This window comes from Rattus rattus, chromosome 3 (assembly GCF_011064425.1).
Source record: "Rattus rattus isolate New Zealand chromosome 3, Rrattus_CSIRO_v1, whole genome shotgun sequence".
Lineage (NCBI taxonomy): Eukaryota > Metazoa > Chordata > Mammalia > Rodentia > Muridae > Rattus > Rattus rattus.
Window position 1 is genome coordinate 220,531,514 of NC_046156.1, and position 17,183 is coordinate 220,548,696.

The 17,183-nt window shown below is 38.1% G+C and overlaps 2 protein-coding genes across 2 annotated transcripts in view; one reads left to right on the forward strand and one right to left on the reverse strand.

Moving 5' to 3' along the window:
- Positions 1 to 17,183, reverse strand: part of Mctp1 (multiple C2 and transmembrane domain containing 1) — an 865,685-nt gene that overhangs the window by 687,742 nt on the left and 160,760 nt on the right. The gene's annotated exons all lie outside the window — the stretch shown is intronic.
- Cast (calpastatin) overlaps positions 1 to 17,183 on the forward strand; it is a 108,029-nt gene that overhangs the window by 48,726 nt on the left and 42,120 nt on the right. Inside the window, exons 4-16 of the mRNA XM_032899112.1 lie at positions 132 to 170; positions 1,740 to 1,793; positions 2,267 to 2,380; positions 4,275 to 4,364; positions 7,457 to 7,525; positions 8,768 to 8,866; positions 10,153 to 10,233; positions 10,810 to 10,848; positions 11,397 to 11,483; positions 11,586 to 11,675; positions 13,022 to 13,123; positions 16,103 to 16,186; positions 17,093 to 17,140. Of these exons, the coding sequence (XP_032755003.1) occupies positions 132 to 170; positions 1,740 to 1,793; positions 2,267 to 2,380; positions 4,275 to 4,364; positions 7,457 to 7,525; positions 8,768 to 8,866; positions 10,153 to 10,233; positions 10,810 to 10,848; positions 11,397 to 11,483; positions 11,586 to 11,675; positions 13,022 to 13,123; positions 16,103 to 16,186; positions 17,093 to 17,140 (996 nt within the window). The remainder of the gene's footprint in view (positions 1 to 131; positions 171 to 1,739; positions 1,794 to 2,266; positions 2,381 to 4,274; positions 4,365 to 7,456; positions 7,526 to 8,767; positions 8,867 to 10,152; positions 10,234 to 10,809; positions 10,849 to 11,396; positions 11,484 to 11,585; positions 11,676 to 13,021; positions 13,124 to 16,102; positions 16,187 to 17,092; positions 17,141 to 17,183) is intronic.

Below are 17,183 nucleotides of genomic sequence, written 5' to 3' on the forward strand. Positions count from 1 at the left end.
ATTAGTTATCTTTTAGTTGTCTTTTGTTCAAATATTTTTAACATCATACATTCTTAGCAAACTATCTCCAGTGTTATCTTTTTAATTTGTCTTTCCCATTTTTTATTATCCCCCTCTCCCCCCAAATTTAGGCTGTGAAAATAGAGTCTGAGAAGTCGCAATCAAGTGAGGTAAATAGTTTAATGCTGTGAGTTAATTATTCTGACCCTTTTTAAATAATAATGAATGAGTAGTTTCCTTTATGGGTATAGGAATTTGTCAGCTAATTTAAATACCTTTGACTATTCTGTAGAATATAAACTCATAGAATACATATAAAATCCTTAAAACATTCAATCCATACATTGTTAAAATATATAATATAATATTTTATAACCAAAAAGCATTTAATAGGTTATTTTATTAAAAAATAGGTTCTAATTCACATTTTTAAAGAAAGGAACAAAGGAAGAAAGATCAAGCAGAGGAAATGGCCTGGTAAGTAAAGGTGCTTGCTAGTAAGACTGAGTTCACCCAGAACCCACAGCAGGAGAACCAATTCCTAAAACTCACCTTTTAACTTCTACTACACCACTCTGCTATGTGCATGTGCACACATACAAATATACAATCAAACATACACACATATTTATGAACATGTATAAATATACACACACACATCTATACGTGCATGCATGCATGAGTGCACATGCTAACATACACATAGACAACATATGCACATAGGCACATATACATGCACACACATAATACATTCACATGTACTCATATACTAATAATTTTAAAAGGAAAAAAGACAATATAAGTTATAAATACCTTGAAACACTAGGAGAAGCATGTTGAACCTGCCCCTAGATCATTGGAGGACAGCAAGTGGGTGAATCTTGACAGTTCTTTGCAATGATGGAGCTGATATGAGTCACTCAGGCCCCTTCCCCTGAGAACAACTCCTCCTGCTTCCATGCCACTTGATTGTCCATTCTGAAAGTCATCTTGCCTCCACAGAAGGATGGAGTCCAGGGTGCCAGGAACTTCTTTCCCTTCAGTACAGTGTCACTATATTACTTCAAGTGTTTAAGCAAATACTTGGGACCATAAGGTTTTCTTTAGGGCACAGAACAAAGGGAAACATTAGAAGCCCAGATATAGGTGGGGTCAGAGAGTGAAAGGTAAGGCTTATTTGATTCTTATAAGGGACCCTGCCTGCAGCCTTTGCAAAGTGGATTCTATAAAAAAAAAAAAAAAACATTTAGAAATAAGGTGAAAATTGTCTTCTGTTCCACATTTCAATGCTTGTGTTTATCTACCAAATGTCAAAAGAATTGGACCTTTGGGGATATGATCATACTTCATCTCCTATGGACAGAGACTTCAAAATCAATGCAATGGGATATGGCGTGTGTTACTACTCGGCAAACTTCATGCTCACTTTAATCTTTTGATGCCTTTACAGTTAGCCTGGTATCTACTAATCAATCTCAGGGAATGTGCAGAGCAGCGAGATTTTATTGAGTGAGTGTCTTTGAAGACATCTTTCTAGAAAAAAGACAGTTTTTTTCCTGTGTCTGATAGTGGCCACCAATAGAATCTGCTGGAGGTCCCTATTGACCGCAGTATATGCCTGGATTCACTCATGAGGACAGGATAGTTTAGTTGGGATTGTATTTGGGGAACAATTTGTGATTATAAAAATAGTAGATTTTAATACAGAAATTCAGCTTTTACTTCTTTGAAATTAACAGCCGCCTGTGATTCATGAGAAAAAGCCAAAAGGAAAGCCAAAGAAAGGGTCAGAGGTGAGTGATTGTTGCTGGCACTTCATCCTGTGTAGCAGTATCTGTTGCAATATGACACTAACTTGTTTCTTCAGCTGACCCAGTACCATCATATGTTAACAGCAGTGTTCTGTGATTTTGTTTTGTTTTGATTTGATTTTGTTCTTCAAGACAGGACTTCTCAGTAACCTTTGACTATTTGGGAACTAGCTCTGTAGACCAGACTTGCCTCAAACTCCTAAAAATGTGCCTGCCTCTGTGATCAATGACCACCTGGAGTGTTCAGTGATTCTTAATGAAGATTTTGGGAGGATTTCCAGTATTTCAGATTTTGTACCTAATGTACAATGGCATTTACCACATACTAATTGATATTTTCACGGTTTAGAACTGTAAAAAGCACAACTGTTATACACAGCTTTTATTCTATCAATAAAAATATCTGAACTGTTTTAAACCACCATCATGTTAATAATATATGTATGTGCTTTCAGCCCCAAACTCTTCCTAAGCATGCATCAGATACAGGAAGTAAGCATGCTCACAAAGAAAAAGCACTTTCCAGATCAAATGAGCAGATAGTGTCAGAGAAATCATCAGAATCAAAGGTGAGCTTGATGAAGACACTAATATCATCTTACTCTTAGGTGTGGCCTCCCCTTGTCCCAAAGTGTACAGTTTGCCAAGCCAGCTCAGTCAATCAACAGGTTCTCCAGGGCAGGAATGAGGGTTGAAAAGAAAAAAGACAGTTAGACAAAACTATAACGTGACTCCAGCCATTTCTGAGGCTGAAGCAGATGTTTTATTTTCTAATCTGCTTTTATGCCACTTTAATTACATGTAGAATGATAAGATCAGTTCTCAGTTGAGGAACTAGCAAGGTGATAATCAAAATCCTGTAAACTCCTTTCTGGGGGCTGGTCAGGATGAGCAAGACAAAAGGACTGCCATGCATGCTTCTGCTGAGCCTGCTCTGCTCTTTATATTAACTCAAATGTAAATGTTCTTAATCAGAGCCCATTTTCTGAGCCCAAGCCCAAAGCCAGATTCCTGCCCTGGGCTTCTTTCTTTTGTCCTGATAATGTCAAATTCCTGCCTAGTGTTTAGAAGCCTGTAGCCCCAAAAAGGCTCTCAACATACAGTTGAATTTGTGAGGTTGCACTGGATACATTTGGTATTGTAATGACATCGTGCTTTTGTTGCACTGGTTTTGCAAGAAGCATTGTAGGAATATGGGATAATGGAGTGCCTGAGGAAGGCCAGCAGGTAAATTTAGGCCAATGCACTTCTCATGCTGCCCATAGGCAGCAATCATGACTCTGGTGTCCAGCGAGCAGAAAACCTTGAAATGAGGTTGCTTTTCAGGTCCCTGTAAACTTCAGCCAACAGATGCCTTGCATTCTCGCTCATATTTGTTCTGTCTCTCTTTTTCTGTCTCTCTGGGCCCATCCATCTGTCTGTGAAAGTTAGAGACACTTTGCTCTTAGAAGAAATATATGAGAAGATTCTCATTGAGAACATTTGGAAGATAAAAACTAGACCTACTTCAAAATACATTTTACATCAGAGTTTACAAATAAGTGATTCAGCAGTTAAATATAACCACATTGTTTGTTTAGCTTACAATATTGTTTAAAATTATTTTTAACTTATTACAATTGTTTTTAATTAGATGCTGGCAACAGATGTCAGGGCATTTCATATAAAATACCCATCTATACTTTCTTTTAAAAATCAGACTATCTGGAGAACTGGGCTCAGATGACAACTGTTGGGAGAAGTGTCCACAGTTCCTTTGTGGGCTCCAGTTTGCAACTGCACACTGAGCTCATTGGGGCCAGGTATAATGGTGTTTGCACATCTGTGTGACTGACCTAAATGGACTCTGTAAGTTCTTGAGACCAGCCCTATGTTGTGCATAACTTTGTATCACATGGAGAAGAAGTTAACAAACTCTCTCCACAGTAATTTTCTAAAAGCAAACTGGCAGTGTAGGACCCGATCAGCCCTATGTCCAGGAGGTCCCACTCACGAAGAAATGGAGATGGAGATCGATGCAATAAGGAAGAGGTTTAATAATCCAGTACACTGGGGTGACTCTGTAATTGGGACAGAAGTGACCTGAAGAACAGAAGCCCACACCCTTTATACTGTTTCAGGGCTTTAGGTTACAGCATGAGTCGGTTTTCCTCATTGGTGAGGGCTATTACTTTTTGAATTCGTTTGTGGTCGCCTAGCCTATTGTCCTTTGAATTCATTGGAGGCCCTTGGTGGGGGAAATATCTTTGGCATGCATCAGGGGGTGGTGAAGGACCCCTGCAAAGGGCGGTTAGCTCATTTCCTGGAACTGGATGTTTTCCTAAATTCCACCTACTATTTGCCTAAGGCAGCCTTTGTCCTTAAGTTTGAATCTTACTGCAGGTTTTGGTGACATTTGAAACTCATGATCTTGGTCACAGTCAAAGATACTTAGTCCTGTCACTCTTCTATCTCTGCTCTCAGACAAAATTTCAAGATGCTCCTTCTGCTGATGGAGAGAGTGTGGCTGGAGGTGTGACTGTGGCCACTGCCTCAGACAAGGTGGTTGTTAAGGTGAGCATTCATAGACAGACATAACATGAGCCATGCTTATGAGGCTCTGGTTCTAAGAAGCACATTATCAGACAACCATTCAGAAATAATGGATACTGTTTGTGTATTTTTGTGAAGAAGAGCATATGTTTTTGGAATTTAAAGTGAGAAAAACACTGAAATAATTTTGAAACTATATATCTAGTAAATATTTATTGGGAATTTGGCATATAAGGCCTGATATCAATGCCAAAGAAATCAAAAAGTTGGTTCAGGCTTTGCCTTCCAGGTCACAGTTATGAAATCAAGGACATGAAATGTTCATGAGTGTATTGCACTCAGCTTTGAATGTTCACAACAGCAGCTTTGACACTAATTCACAATCGCAGCAAGGGTGTGAGTCGATAGCATGATGTGTTGGCCAGTCCCAGGAAACCTGCCTTAAAGGACCTTCAGGTACCAGTCTGGGAGTGTGCAGAAAGTCACAGAAAAAGCTAAAAGTTCCCTGAAACATATTGCTTTCTTGGGATGCCAGGCACATTATTTTAACTAAACTCACAAAAACTTTTTCATAAAAACAGTCACATATGAGGGGTTTTGTGATAGGTTACTTGTATATTATCTCAGGACTTACCATCACCCTGGGAAAAATCTGTGACCGAGTGTGTATTTAAATGAACTAATTTGAAAAATAGTAGACTTAACTAGAAATGTTAAAACATAACCTTTTAAAAGTCTTCAAAATTTAAGGTTTGATGTTAGCAATTAAATAGCCCATGTTATCAGTAAAAGGTGAATGATCCAAAGGAGAAAAAAGTTACATGGAATTCTGTCATTCGTTGGCTTGATTCTGGACTTTCCATAAGTATTTTATTTTACTGATTCATACCCATCTCAGTAGGACTAATCGAACCTGTCTTATTTTAGTATGAGGCAGGTTTGAAGCATTATAGTTGACTATAGAATGTGTTGGCCAGATGAAGAAAATCCCCTACCTAGAGAGACATTTTATGAAGAAAGGTAGATTCCATCTGACTCACGGAACTTCAAGAGAGAGCTCTCCTTTGACATAGGACAGCCGGGATTCCAGGCTTGCAAACACTTTGAGGTGTTGAGCAGTTTCAGATGAGTTCTGGGCACAAGCACATTCCAGTGTCAGAAAGCACAGAGTCTAGAGGTGACTGAAAGACCAAAAAGACAGGTTAAGACTGCTGGGGAGAATGCTGTAGGAGCTTGTGGGTAGTGACAGGAAGCTGTAGTTTGCTTGGGGCTGTTTCAATGGTGCTGGTGAGTCATTATGTAGCTAATAGAGCTATACTAGAAGAAAAGAGGAAAGCTGTTTAGTTATTGCAGAGGGAAAACATTCAGATTTAGGAAGGAGTTGGCCGAAGAGGGCAGAGGTAAAGAAAACGCACAATGTGCTGGGGCATCAAAATAGGGCATAAGTAGCCTAGTGACACTGAAGTAAGACAAGATAAATGCCACAACACCAAGGTTTTGGAGGTGCTCACTAAGTGGTCCAAGGGTCAACACTAAGAGCACATGCCTGCTTAGCAGTGGAGTGGGGGAGCACAGCACTGTGCTCGAACTTCAAACTTCAGTTACTTTCAGAGATCAACAGAAGTTTATAGAGTGCATGTGGAAAAAGGGCTGTTCCTAATTGAGGCTAGACTGGATTTAAATGTTTGTTAGACCTAAGGAAAAGTATGTAGCAAAATAATTAACATATTGTGTGGTGTACAGAAAAAGGGAGGAAGTGGAAAGGAAGTAGGAATGGAGATAGAGATAGAAAGAGAAAGATGAGATAGGAAGAGGGGAGGAAACATTGTGAGTGCACGAAACTACACAAGGAGGCAGCTCACTCCAGGAAGGGGCTCAGACGACCAGACTTTGGCTTGCACCTGGCACCGTGTTTTAGCACCAGAATCATAGCAGTTGCTAATTTGCCATTTAATTATGCAGCAATTGTTTACATCGTACTTACCAAGTATCAAATATTAACATAACCTTCACAACCCCTAGGTAGTTACCATTGTTGTCCTCATCTCACTATTAAAACAAGGGACAGGAGAAACGATTTATAATTCTCAAGTACCTGTGTATGCACTGCTGGTATACAAATTCAGGCAGTCTGAGATTTGCTGCCTGAAATTATTATGTTCAAATGATTTAGAAGGTCCTAAATGAAATAACCTAACCAATATCATTGCTGCCAAGAGTCCCTGGCCCTAGAGGATTTGGTATAGACCACCATCATAAGTCAGGAGTATACAGAGTATGTGCTACTGGAAATATCAGAAGAAATATCACGGTGACATGACAAGGACAGAATGGTAATGCTGCTTTACTGTGGCAGGTGTGGAAGATAAGAGCTGACACAGTGATCCCCAGGGCCATCTTCAGAGATTATGTCTGGACAGAGGCAGGAAGGTTGCTGGTTGGAAAGTTACCAGCTACATGAACTGCAATAATTTGTAGTAAAAGGAGAAAATATAACATGAAAATCAGGGAAGGAACAATGAGTAACCAAGTAAAGAGACATAGTTGTCCTGGTGAGCGGAAGCAAACAGGGAACAGAAGCTACCAGAAGCAGCTTCAGAAACAACTTGTAGGGTTTCTCAGCCCAGGGTAAGTATGGTGGATAAAGGAACAGGCAATCCTGGTACAGATCATGGTTTTGTTCCTTGCTCTATAACCCAGGGAAAGTCACTTCATCTCCACTATTTGCCTTCCTCTTCTCCTCTCCATTTTTCCCTTCCTATCCTATTCTGTTTCTCTTTCCTCCCCTCTTCTCCCTTCCATATACCAAACATTTTAATTGCTTTTCTTTATATCTTTCCTTGGATTTATCACATAGTTAAACCATTCTATCCAATTAAGACACATAGGTTCTTTTCCTCTATGAGCTGATCTCTCTAACCCTTTCTTTGCCGTCACTAAACAGGCTTAATGTTTGTAGTAGTTTTGAAGCATTTGCTGTCACCATCCAGGGTTGTTCATGGGACTAGAACATGATCTAGGCTGTTAATATTTGAATAATTCATCTTGAATGTGCCATAATGCTGTTTCATAAAGTGTATGAACGTTTTTAAGTCCTTTAAAACTCCCTCTAGAAAAAAGAGAAGAAATCATTAAAACCTACTTTACCTATGGAGTCCACACTAAACAAGCTCTCTGACAAGGTATGAAGACCAAACTTCATCATCAGATATTTATCTTCTGCTTCCTGTCTCAGCCTGATTTCTTATTATTTTAATGGAAAAATGTAATGACTTAAAATTTAAAAAGTTATGACTAAGTTGACAATGTGGCCATCACATTGTATTTGTACCATTTTATGATATAAACCTCTATTTTGAAAATCCTAGTTTCATTACACCAAGTTCATTTGCAGTTTCTCTTCTGGAAATATGTGTTCTTTATCAACATGCATGGATGCTTGAGACTTGGCAAGTCTCTTGGTTTTAGTGTGGGGACATCTAAGGGTTGTCTAAGTAGTTTGTATTACCTCTCTACTGGTAAAGAATATAAGGTACTTTAAAAAAATCTATCCCCTATCCTAAAAGAAACCACAATAAGTAAAAAGGGGAAGAATAGTCTAAAGCTAATGTGCCCTAGTTTCTGTTACATATATCAATAGTCTAATGAGGCCTAAAACCATTATAGGATTGTGGTTGTTCTAAAAGGAAACCATCAGACATATTCAGTGACACTTTTAAGTTTGAGCTGTGTAGTAAGTGTCATACAAGTCATAAGACAAAGTATGTGTTATTGGAAACAGTAGTAAAGATGCCTAAGGTGAGAAGACAGAGATTGTTTTCCATGTCAGGTGCCTGTTCAGAGTGAACTATCCGTAACTACAGAATAAGGTGACAGCAACCTCTCATTAATATGTTAAGTTTATGTTGTCAAACTAAACTGGCAATTCATATGTCTCTAGGATTGATCTCACATAATTTCTCTTCAGGGTTTTCTTTGGGCAAGTCAGTGAACAGTAACAGCACTCATTAAAGAATGGAAAAATACAAGAAAATTTACTTTTTAAAATGGCTTCTTTTTGGAAGAGTTACTGTCTACACATTTTGCTAGAATAAAACTATGGGGGATACTAAAAACCAACAAGTACCACATGGCTAATCCTTGCATTCATTGTCTTTTTCCTTCTTGACTGTCAGTACACTGGCTTGGTAGCTTTTGTTGCTGTAGTTAATGAGTTGGAATTTTTTGAAATGGTGATTCTTATGTGAATGTGGCTTTTTATCATTCCAATTCAGAATTTAGACTCTGTATCTTCATATTAAAAATGAACTACATTTTAATTATTTTTGAACTTGGAAAAATTACAGTATTTGATACATTTTAGTAGTTAAAAATCAAGGGAAATATATCTACCAAATAACAAACCTTATCTCTTCCATTTCCAGTCAGGCGTGAATGCTGCTTTGGATGACCTGATAGACACCTTAGGTGAATGTGAAGATACTAACAAAGATGATCCACCATATACTGGACCAGTAGTTCTGGTACGTGTTGGATAGCAGTAAGAATTCATCCTTAATGGGTAGGAAAGCAAATAAAGCTATGGCTATCAAACATAGGACTGCATATCATGTTCTGTTTATTATGTAGAAACAGGATGGTATTAGAATTGATATTAGAAACCAAAACTCAGAGGTGAAGGTGAAAATGGTCTGCCTTGTGACACTACGCAGTTGCTTTGATTCAGAATATGTGTGACAATGCTCAAACACTTACTGGAACAACTGAGTAAGTCAGAACATCTTGTTTTCTGTCCTTTAGATTTGATGCAGTAGACTTGAACTTATTTTGAATTTTAGTTCCTTATGATCCTAAGCTAATATATTCTTGATTTCCAAAGAACAGTGTAATTTTTTTTCTGGTATTAAAAAGTTCTAGATTAGACGAAAACAATTGTTTCTATAGTTTGCAATAAATAGAAAAACAGAGACAAAGACAACTCAGTAGAGAATTAAGAGAAAGTTGCTTGGAGAATGAACAAATAGTATAAGGGTCTATCAGGGAATTAGGAAAATAGCATGAAGCATGTTGTGGTGCCTTTGAATCAACCAGACTGCCAAAGGTTTAGGTTAAACTGACAGGTCAGTTTAGGCATTAGTTTCTAAAGAGATGTTCCCTTCAGTCACAAACCCCTCCAGAGAGTCTTGCCACTGTGTACAGTGAATGATAATGGAAGAACATTTGAAATCAGTGTGATCAACAGAAAAGAAGAAGCTATTTGGTGCCTTCTAAAAGGAAAATGACTTACTTATGCATCAACATGGATACATTACAAAGCCATGATTTTGAATAAAATAAACCAAAGCAACAAAATTATAGAATTTATATAGCATTTGAAAACATGCAAAGTTATAATGTATATTGCTTATGAATTCCTACGTTCACAGTACTTTTAAAACATTCTCCCCTTCAGTTTAAATTTAATGGTAAAATTACAAGTATCACAGTATTAAAAATAAACCTTAGAATAAATGAAAGTATTTTCAAAAGTTACTTCTTGGGTTTATAAAAAACTAAAAAGCCACAGAGAAGAGTATAATTCAATAGAAAATGATAGGAATGATGGACTTAAAGTGGAAGTGCTATCTCTAAAGCTAATTAGTTAATTGTTAGTATACAAGTACAACTTAGGATCGATTTTAGTTTCTAAATGATTTTTTTTCATCTCAATAGGTACAGAAAAATCAGTACTGGAATAGTACTTTAGTTTCACATGTCATTCTCATCAGGTTAACTGTGTAGTAAGTCTTTATGTATGATTTTCTTCCAGGACCCAATGAATTCTACCTACCTTGAGGCATTGGGTATAAAAGAAGGGACTATTCCTCCAGAGTATAGGAAACTTCTGGAGGTAAGTTATCTTTCACTTATTTTACCATTTCCTTCTTAGAAGAAAATTCTATGACAATATCAACATTTAGAAAATGAAATGGGCATATGCAATTGTCATTATTGAGAAGTACCCTCTGTAATGTTGTGTTATCCTTTGAACTTCTCTGACAATGTACTACAGACTGGATAGTTTAACTGAGAAAAATGCATTGCCTGGTGTTTATGGAAATCATAATTAGGGTGTGGAAACAGATGGCTCCTTCCAAGTGCTTGGAGGGGTAACTCGCTTCTAGGCTAGTGTCTTCTCCCTGGGTCCTTTCCTATCACCTTTCCTCTTTGTTTTCCTCTGGGCCCAACTTTGTTCTTTTCATAAGGATATTAGTCCCATTTGATAAGGATTCCCATTAATGACCTTGCTTTAATGAATTCCTTACCTAGATGTTCTATATCCACATAAATTACCATTCTAGAGTTCTTCAGGACTTCAGCATGTGAGTGGGAGAATACACAATTTAGCTCATCATAGACTGAAAATACATATTGTGGATCAGAAGAATTAATTTTTCCTTTTTAACTTCTTCCATTTTTGTTTCAGAAAAATGAAGCTATCACAGGACCTCTTCCAGATTCTCCTGTGAGTTTGTATGCATGTCTTTTAACATCTGTATCGACACTGTCAATAGATAGAACTACCAGTACCTAACTGGGTTTGGTGGAACAGTCCTGTAATCCAGTTATACAAAAAGCTGAATTTAAGGCCAACCTGGATAATTTAGACCCTGTCTGAAATTAAACTAGAGCTATATCTAAGATATCTGGGTGGCAGAGTACTTGCCTAGTATGTAAGGCTCTAGGATCAATCTCTAAGACCAGGAAAAATACAAATGAAAAAAATCTTATCAAAGCATGGTAGTAGGCATGGGGCTCTTCCTCTGTCCTTGGCCATATATAATATGAAGGTAGAAATAATAGGATGGAAGGATATAATAAATACTAATAATTGTTAGTATGAGCACATACCACATGTAACTCCTTTGGAAGAAGGAAAAGGAGGAAGAGAACCCACCCCTTCCAAACATGGCTTCTTTCTGAGTTATTTCATTAACATACCTCATTTGGCATCTAAGGAATACAAAATTCTTTGCTGGACTCTTTGGTGTTATCTTGTGCTCTTTTCTCTAGAAACCTATGGGAACTGACCATGCTATAGATGCCTTGTCATCTGATTTCACCTGTAGCTCTCCAACTGGAAAGCAAACTGAGAAAGAGGTATTGATTTCAGCCCTATTCAGAAGGACTTTGCAAGAACGTATCTTGGCTGTAAAAAGAAAGTTTTAGTTCTGTTTGTAATAATTGTATTTTCATTTTTAGAAGTCTACTGGGGAAATTTCGAAAGCTCAGTCTGCAGGAGTGACCAGAAGTGCTGTTCCTCCCCAGGAGAAGAAAAGGAAAGTAGAAGAGGTACTTACTTACGTCTTTAAATAGCCAGGGCCCATATGACAGCAGGTACTTGTTTGGGTTTGCTTATTTACCAATGCTTCTAAAGCACAGCCAGCTTTACTCTAGTCATGCAAGACTTGTAAATCAGGGCCTATGCCATTTGACTCAGGGAAACCCTACCTAGATATCTCTCTCTCTCTCTCTCTCTCTCTCTCTCTCTCTCTCTCTCTCTCTCTCTCCCTCCCCCTCTCTCTCCCCCTCCCTTCCTCCTTCTTTCCCTCCCTCTCTCCCTTTTCTCCCAACTCCCTCTTCCTCTTTCTGTCTTTCTTGTCCTTTCTCTATTTCCCAGTAAGTCTAGGTCTGTCTGTCTGTCTGTATCTCTGTCTCATGTCCCTACACTGACACAGCTTTTTGCCCCCCTTTCCCTACCCCCCACCAAAGTAAACCTTTTGCCCTAGATCTGTTTCATGGAGTGATTTCTCAGTGGCATACCCTTGGTATATGCCCCCACCACCACTTATCCCTACCCCTGACATCGATTTATCCTAACAAAGATCATCTATCTTCTAATTCGTAATTGACACTATTCACAGACCATGAAATCTTAGACTTGAAGCTCCCTAAAGGGAGCTTTGTGAGTCACTACAGGAATGTCAGCACAGCTGTTTCTGTCTGCCTCTTGTAACAGCAACCATCTATACCTTAATTCTCTGTCTTCAAATTTGATCCTGTAGCTCCAGGCTGAATGTGGGTGTATACACCCTGTGAGTGGTGCTGATAATGCTAAGGACCATTTCTATCAGGGCTGCCTCTACTCTGCCCTGCAGGCATGAACAGTTTATTTTTATCTGTAGGATGGAAGGAACACCACACCCTGAGGGTTTTCATAGCCCCAACACTGTGTCTTTAGAATTTACTTCAGCTTCTCACTTACTTGAGCTTGGCTGTTTTGCTGAAGGGTGGGACTTTTAGAAAATGCTTTACAAAGACATTTTTAAAAAACAGAAAAATAGTTGTGCAAGTTTACTTGCTTCCAGCTTTAATTTTGATAAAGGTCTTTTGCAATATCATTACTATAATCATATATCTTACTTGCCAAGTAAGGGTTGAAGTGTGCCCAATAGCAGTTGCTATAGGAGCAGGTCTGGTAACTTAGACCAAGTTTTCATTTGTAAGTTCTTTTTCCTAACTCTTTTAATTTTCAAATAATGTTTCCTCCACATAGTAATTTCCCAATCCATAATTCATCTTCTGTATTTAAAATGTATATTTCACGAACAATTAAGTAGATAATATGGATTGTCTAAGTTCTAAATAGTTTTTTGTTTTGCTTTGCTTTTATGTACAGACTTTTTCATTTTTAACAGGGGGTCATGAATGATCAAGCCCTGCAGGCTCTGTCAGATTCACTGGGCACCCGGCAGCCAGACCCTCAGAGCCATCTTAGGCAAGCCAAACAAGTCAAAGAGGTAATAATTTTTAATTCATAGTCAAAGCCTGTTAGTCTACAGCTCACAGCTGAGCACTGGCACATAATTAGAATTCTTATACATTGTTAGAGTTGAAAATGAACTACTCTTCGTTTTCCTTCCCTTTCAGAGTAAATGTAGGTATTTATTGCTGGGGAGTGAGCAACCAACAGAAACAGATACTTAAGTATTCATGTAAAACATCTGTTGTGTTCAATATGTGGAAAGTAAGGATAGAGAAGTGGCTCTGTAATCAGTCATTGACCTGGCCTATGCAAGGACCTGGGCCAGAATCTAGCATTTGAAAAATGGAAAACCACTTTGTCCAGTATATTAGCCTACATCTGAGTTTCTAGAACTAGAGAAGCTGAGGCAAGAGGATTGTGAACATGTTTTAGAACAGCCTGGGCTACATGATGAACTCTTATCAAGACAAAAAGGGAAATGATGAGAGGGGGAGAAAAAAAAGAAATACCTCACTTGACAAAGCAAAGGAGGCATCTAAGCGAGGTAACAGTAGTAGTGTACTGAGAACCTGTGAGATTTGATGTTTCTAATTATTGGGAATTTGTATTTTCAGGAGAGCTTATGGAGGGAGATGATTATAGAAGAATAACCCTTCTTTTATATTACTATGGGAGCGAAGGTTGAAAAAATTGTCTCAGTTTGAAATAAACTGAAGAGTTGCTTAACAGTCACTCTACCACTTGCTTACTGGAGCATATGCACACTTAGAGCATAGTCTCCATTCCCCTAGCAAGCCCTGTCAAGCTTGCCACTAGTATACAAGTGTGATATTTTATATACTTTTTCTGAATCAGTTCTCCTAGGGAAAGAGAAAGGACAGAAATAAGTTGACTGTGTCTGACAAGACAAGAATCCTAGAAGGAGGTGGATGGGCAACCAAAGGCTTTAGGAGTACTATACTATCAGATCAGGGAAAGGAATGTAGTGAGCAGCATTGTCACAATGCTCATAGCTCTGCTGTCACTTCCTGTTTAGGGTTGTCAGGGAAGTGCAGTTTTCCTGACTCCCAGGAACTCTGACTGAGTCTGAATTGGCCCAGGTCTACTATGGGCCAGTTTCTGTCTACTACTTTCTGGGAAGGCTCACCAACTGCAGTGTGGCATGAGAAGCTTCATGAGGGTGAACATAAGGGAGCTGGAGAAACAATCTCTGTCTTCCAGGACCATGTGATATGCTTAGAAGAAAGGGATCATGGGTCCAAACATCTTGAGGTGCACATTCAGAGGCTGCTGTTTCTAATGAGGGGTTCTTGGTGGATAGATAATTAGAGTAATTTAATAAGACAATATATGTGGAGAGAGAAAGTATAAACCTGGTCAAAGTTTCAGTACAGTCTAACTTTGTCACTAATTCACATGAATATGTAGGAAAAGTGACATAAAAGTAACTCATTTCACAGCATTCTTAATCTCATTACTTTATGGGGTATGCATGGGAATGTGTTCACTGTCCACTAGAAACCAGTGAGTACTAGTAAACTGATAAAATAACTTTCCACCCTTTTGTCTTGCAAGCTTTTCCCTGGTCCTAAACTATAACTATTTCCTAAAAAGATCTCCCAGTTCTCTAAGTTCTTGAGCTAATTTGTGGAATCTGGGGTGGTCATTTACAGTGAGTAGACTGGTGTTTTAATAAGGCTCCCAAAGGTCCTCCTTATAGGAGTCCATAGCTACCATAGCCCACCCTACACCCATGCTAGGACAAACTATGGAAATTTCCAGAGAAGAGACCCAATCCCACTTCAAGTCTTACATCATAGCATAAAATAAACATTTATTTTAAGTATAATATCTTTTAAGCCATACCCTATTTTTATGTATTATGTAAATCTGGTCCAACATGTTTACAATTTGGCCTTTTTGGTATCTCTATATATATAGTGTGGTAATAAAAAAAAAAAAAAAAAACAAAGAGGTAAAGAAAAGTTTCAGTTCTGTGTGTATCTGTCACTGCCCATAGCCTGGAAGTATGAAGAGTTCTCCTTTGCAGATGGCCATCGATATTGATGGTGTTTCCTTAGGAGCTAGAAATGGCACACCTTCCAGAATTGGGCAGTACTGCTACATAACAGAACCCAATAGGCAGTAATAGAGTAAAACCTGAAATTCAAATAGAAACAAAGTTCTTTCCATCCTAAATCATATAAAACTCTAGTCCCAGAACAGAGAACAGTACCTGGGTAACTAAAATTGCTTAATAATTTTTAAGAACTAATAAAATTTACTGAGGTTGAAGTGGAGAGGGGAACAGTGGGTTGAGTCAGAATTTGCTTAAATTTTGCCACATATCTTAGGTTCTTGCCTTGAAGTAGATCCAAATCCTTACACATAGAATTTTAAGACTCACCTGTAGATTCCATTGTAATGCTACTAATTAGTAGTCTGCTACAGAGCTACTTATTTCTGTAGTATTATATTGATTTGTTCCTGGTTCACTGATCTTGCGATGTAAGTCTTGCTGCTATTGAAGGGAGTCCTTTACAAATCATTAACCAATTCTCCATGAAGAAACCCTATCTGTGACTCTCTGCTTTTCCCATTTCTGAATTGGATGAGAGATTTGGATATGATTTTTTTTTCCCTTCTTAGATAACCACCCTGTTGGGTCAAGATATATGGGAACTATTAAAATAATTGCAGCTAATTTCTCTGCTGTGCTTACTCTCTTCCAAGGAGCCTTTATTTACTTTGCTGAGCCTTCAAAGTCAATGAGCTACGGATTATTAGCAAGAGAGTTAACACTCTTAAAAACACTTTGTCCTGGACCAAGCAGAGTATCTCAGTGTGCCTGCTCACAACTGCTCTCCACAGTCTTTTTTGGTTAACAAAAAATTCCAAATGCTTCAATCCAATTGTATGTTTTTTTTTTTAAATAGTACATTAAGTAGGTGACATCAGTCTATATGACATTCATTATTTAATTGCTGCTTTTTTTCCTCTCCATTTTCATCAGGCAAAAGCAAAAGAAGAAAGGCAGGAGAAATGTGGTGAAGATGAGGACACAGTACCTGCTGAGTACAGGTTAAAACCAGCCAAGGTAAGCTCTCTGCATAACTGCACAAATATGGTAAAGGTAAGGACATACTCCGGGCTAGGTACAGGTTAAAGCAAGCCATAGTAAGTTCTCTGTATAGCAGTACACTTCTCTATAGTCATGCATACAACATACCTTCCTTTGACAGCCAAAGCTGTCCCATTTCAGAGATCAACTCAGAAGATGCTGGACCCATTTCTCTTGCTTTCATCTCCTCAGTGATGTTTTATCCTTTCATGGCTTCTAAAGTAGTCTTTAAAGCTATTACCTATTTGTCTATTGGGGAAGAGGAGAAAACATTCCCTAAATTGTGAAATCTCATGTTCAAAAGGATACACCTGTATCCTCCTCTACCTCCCAGCTGCTGGCATCATAGGGATGTACCTTCATACCGAGCTTGGTAGAACAGAATATTTTTTACCCTCTGTAAGTAGCGGGTACCCCAGATCACTAGCGGGTAGAGGGACTCAACACCAAGACTTAGATCCCTGGGTCCTAAGTGATAGGGAAAGAACTAACTCTGCAAATTGTTCTCTGACCTTCCTTCACATGTGTTCCATGTCACATGTGCACCTACACACACACTCTGAGTATTAAAAAAATTCACTAACATACTTGTACTATACTTGTCAAAGACCTTTAGTTTGTTTGTTTTATCATTTTGCATCAACAATATATCCTTCGGTATCTTGTAATGAAGAACAAATTTCAGCATGCTTACAAATATTTGATCTTTTAGTCAGATTCCTGTTTTGGTACTTTATAAAAATTAAATCTAAAACTAATTTACTCAAGTATAAGAAAAAATAAGCTTACCTCTCATATCCTGGATTTGCCTAAAACAAATATAATGGAACATGAAAGCAAATTTTTCTATTTTTTTCAATGTATTTCCAATTTCATTTACAGGATAAAGATGGAAAACTACTATTGCCAGAACCTGAAGAAACAGCTAAGGTTAGAAAATAACTTTTTCCTAATACTTAAACATAGCAGAAAT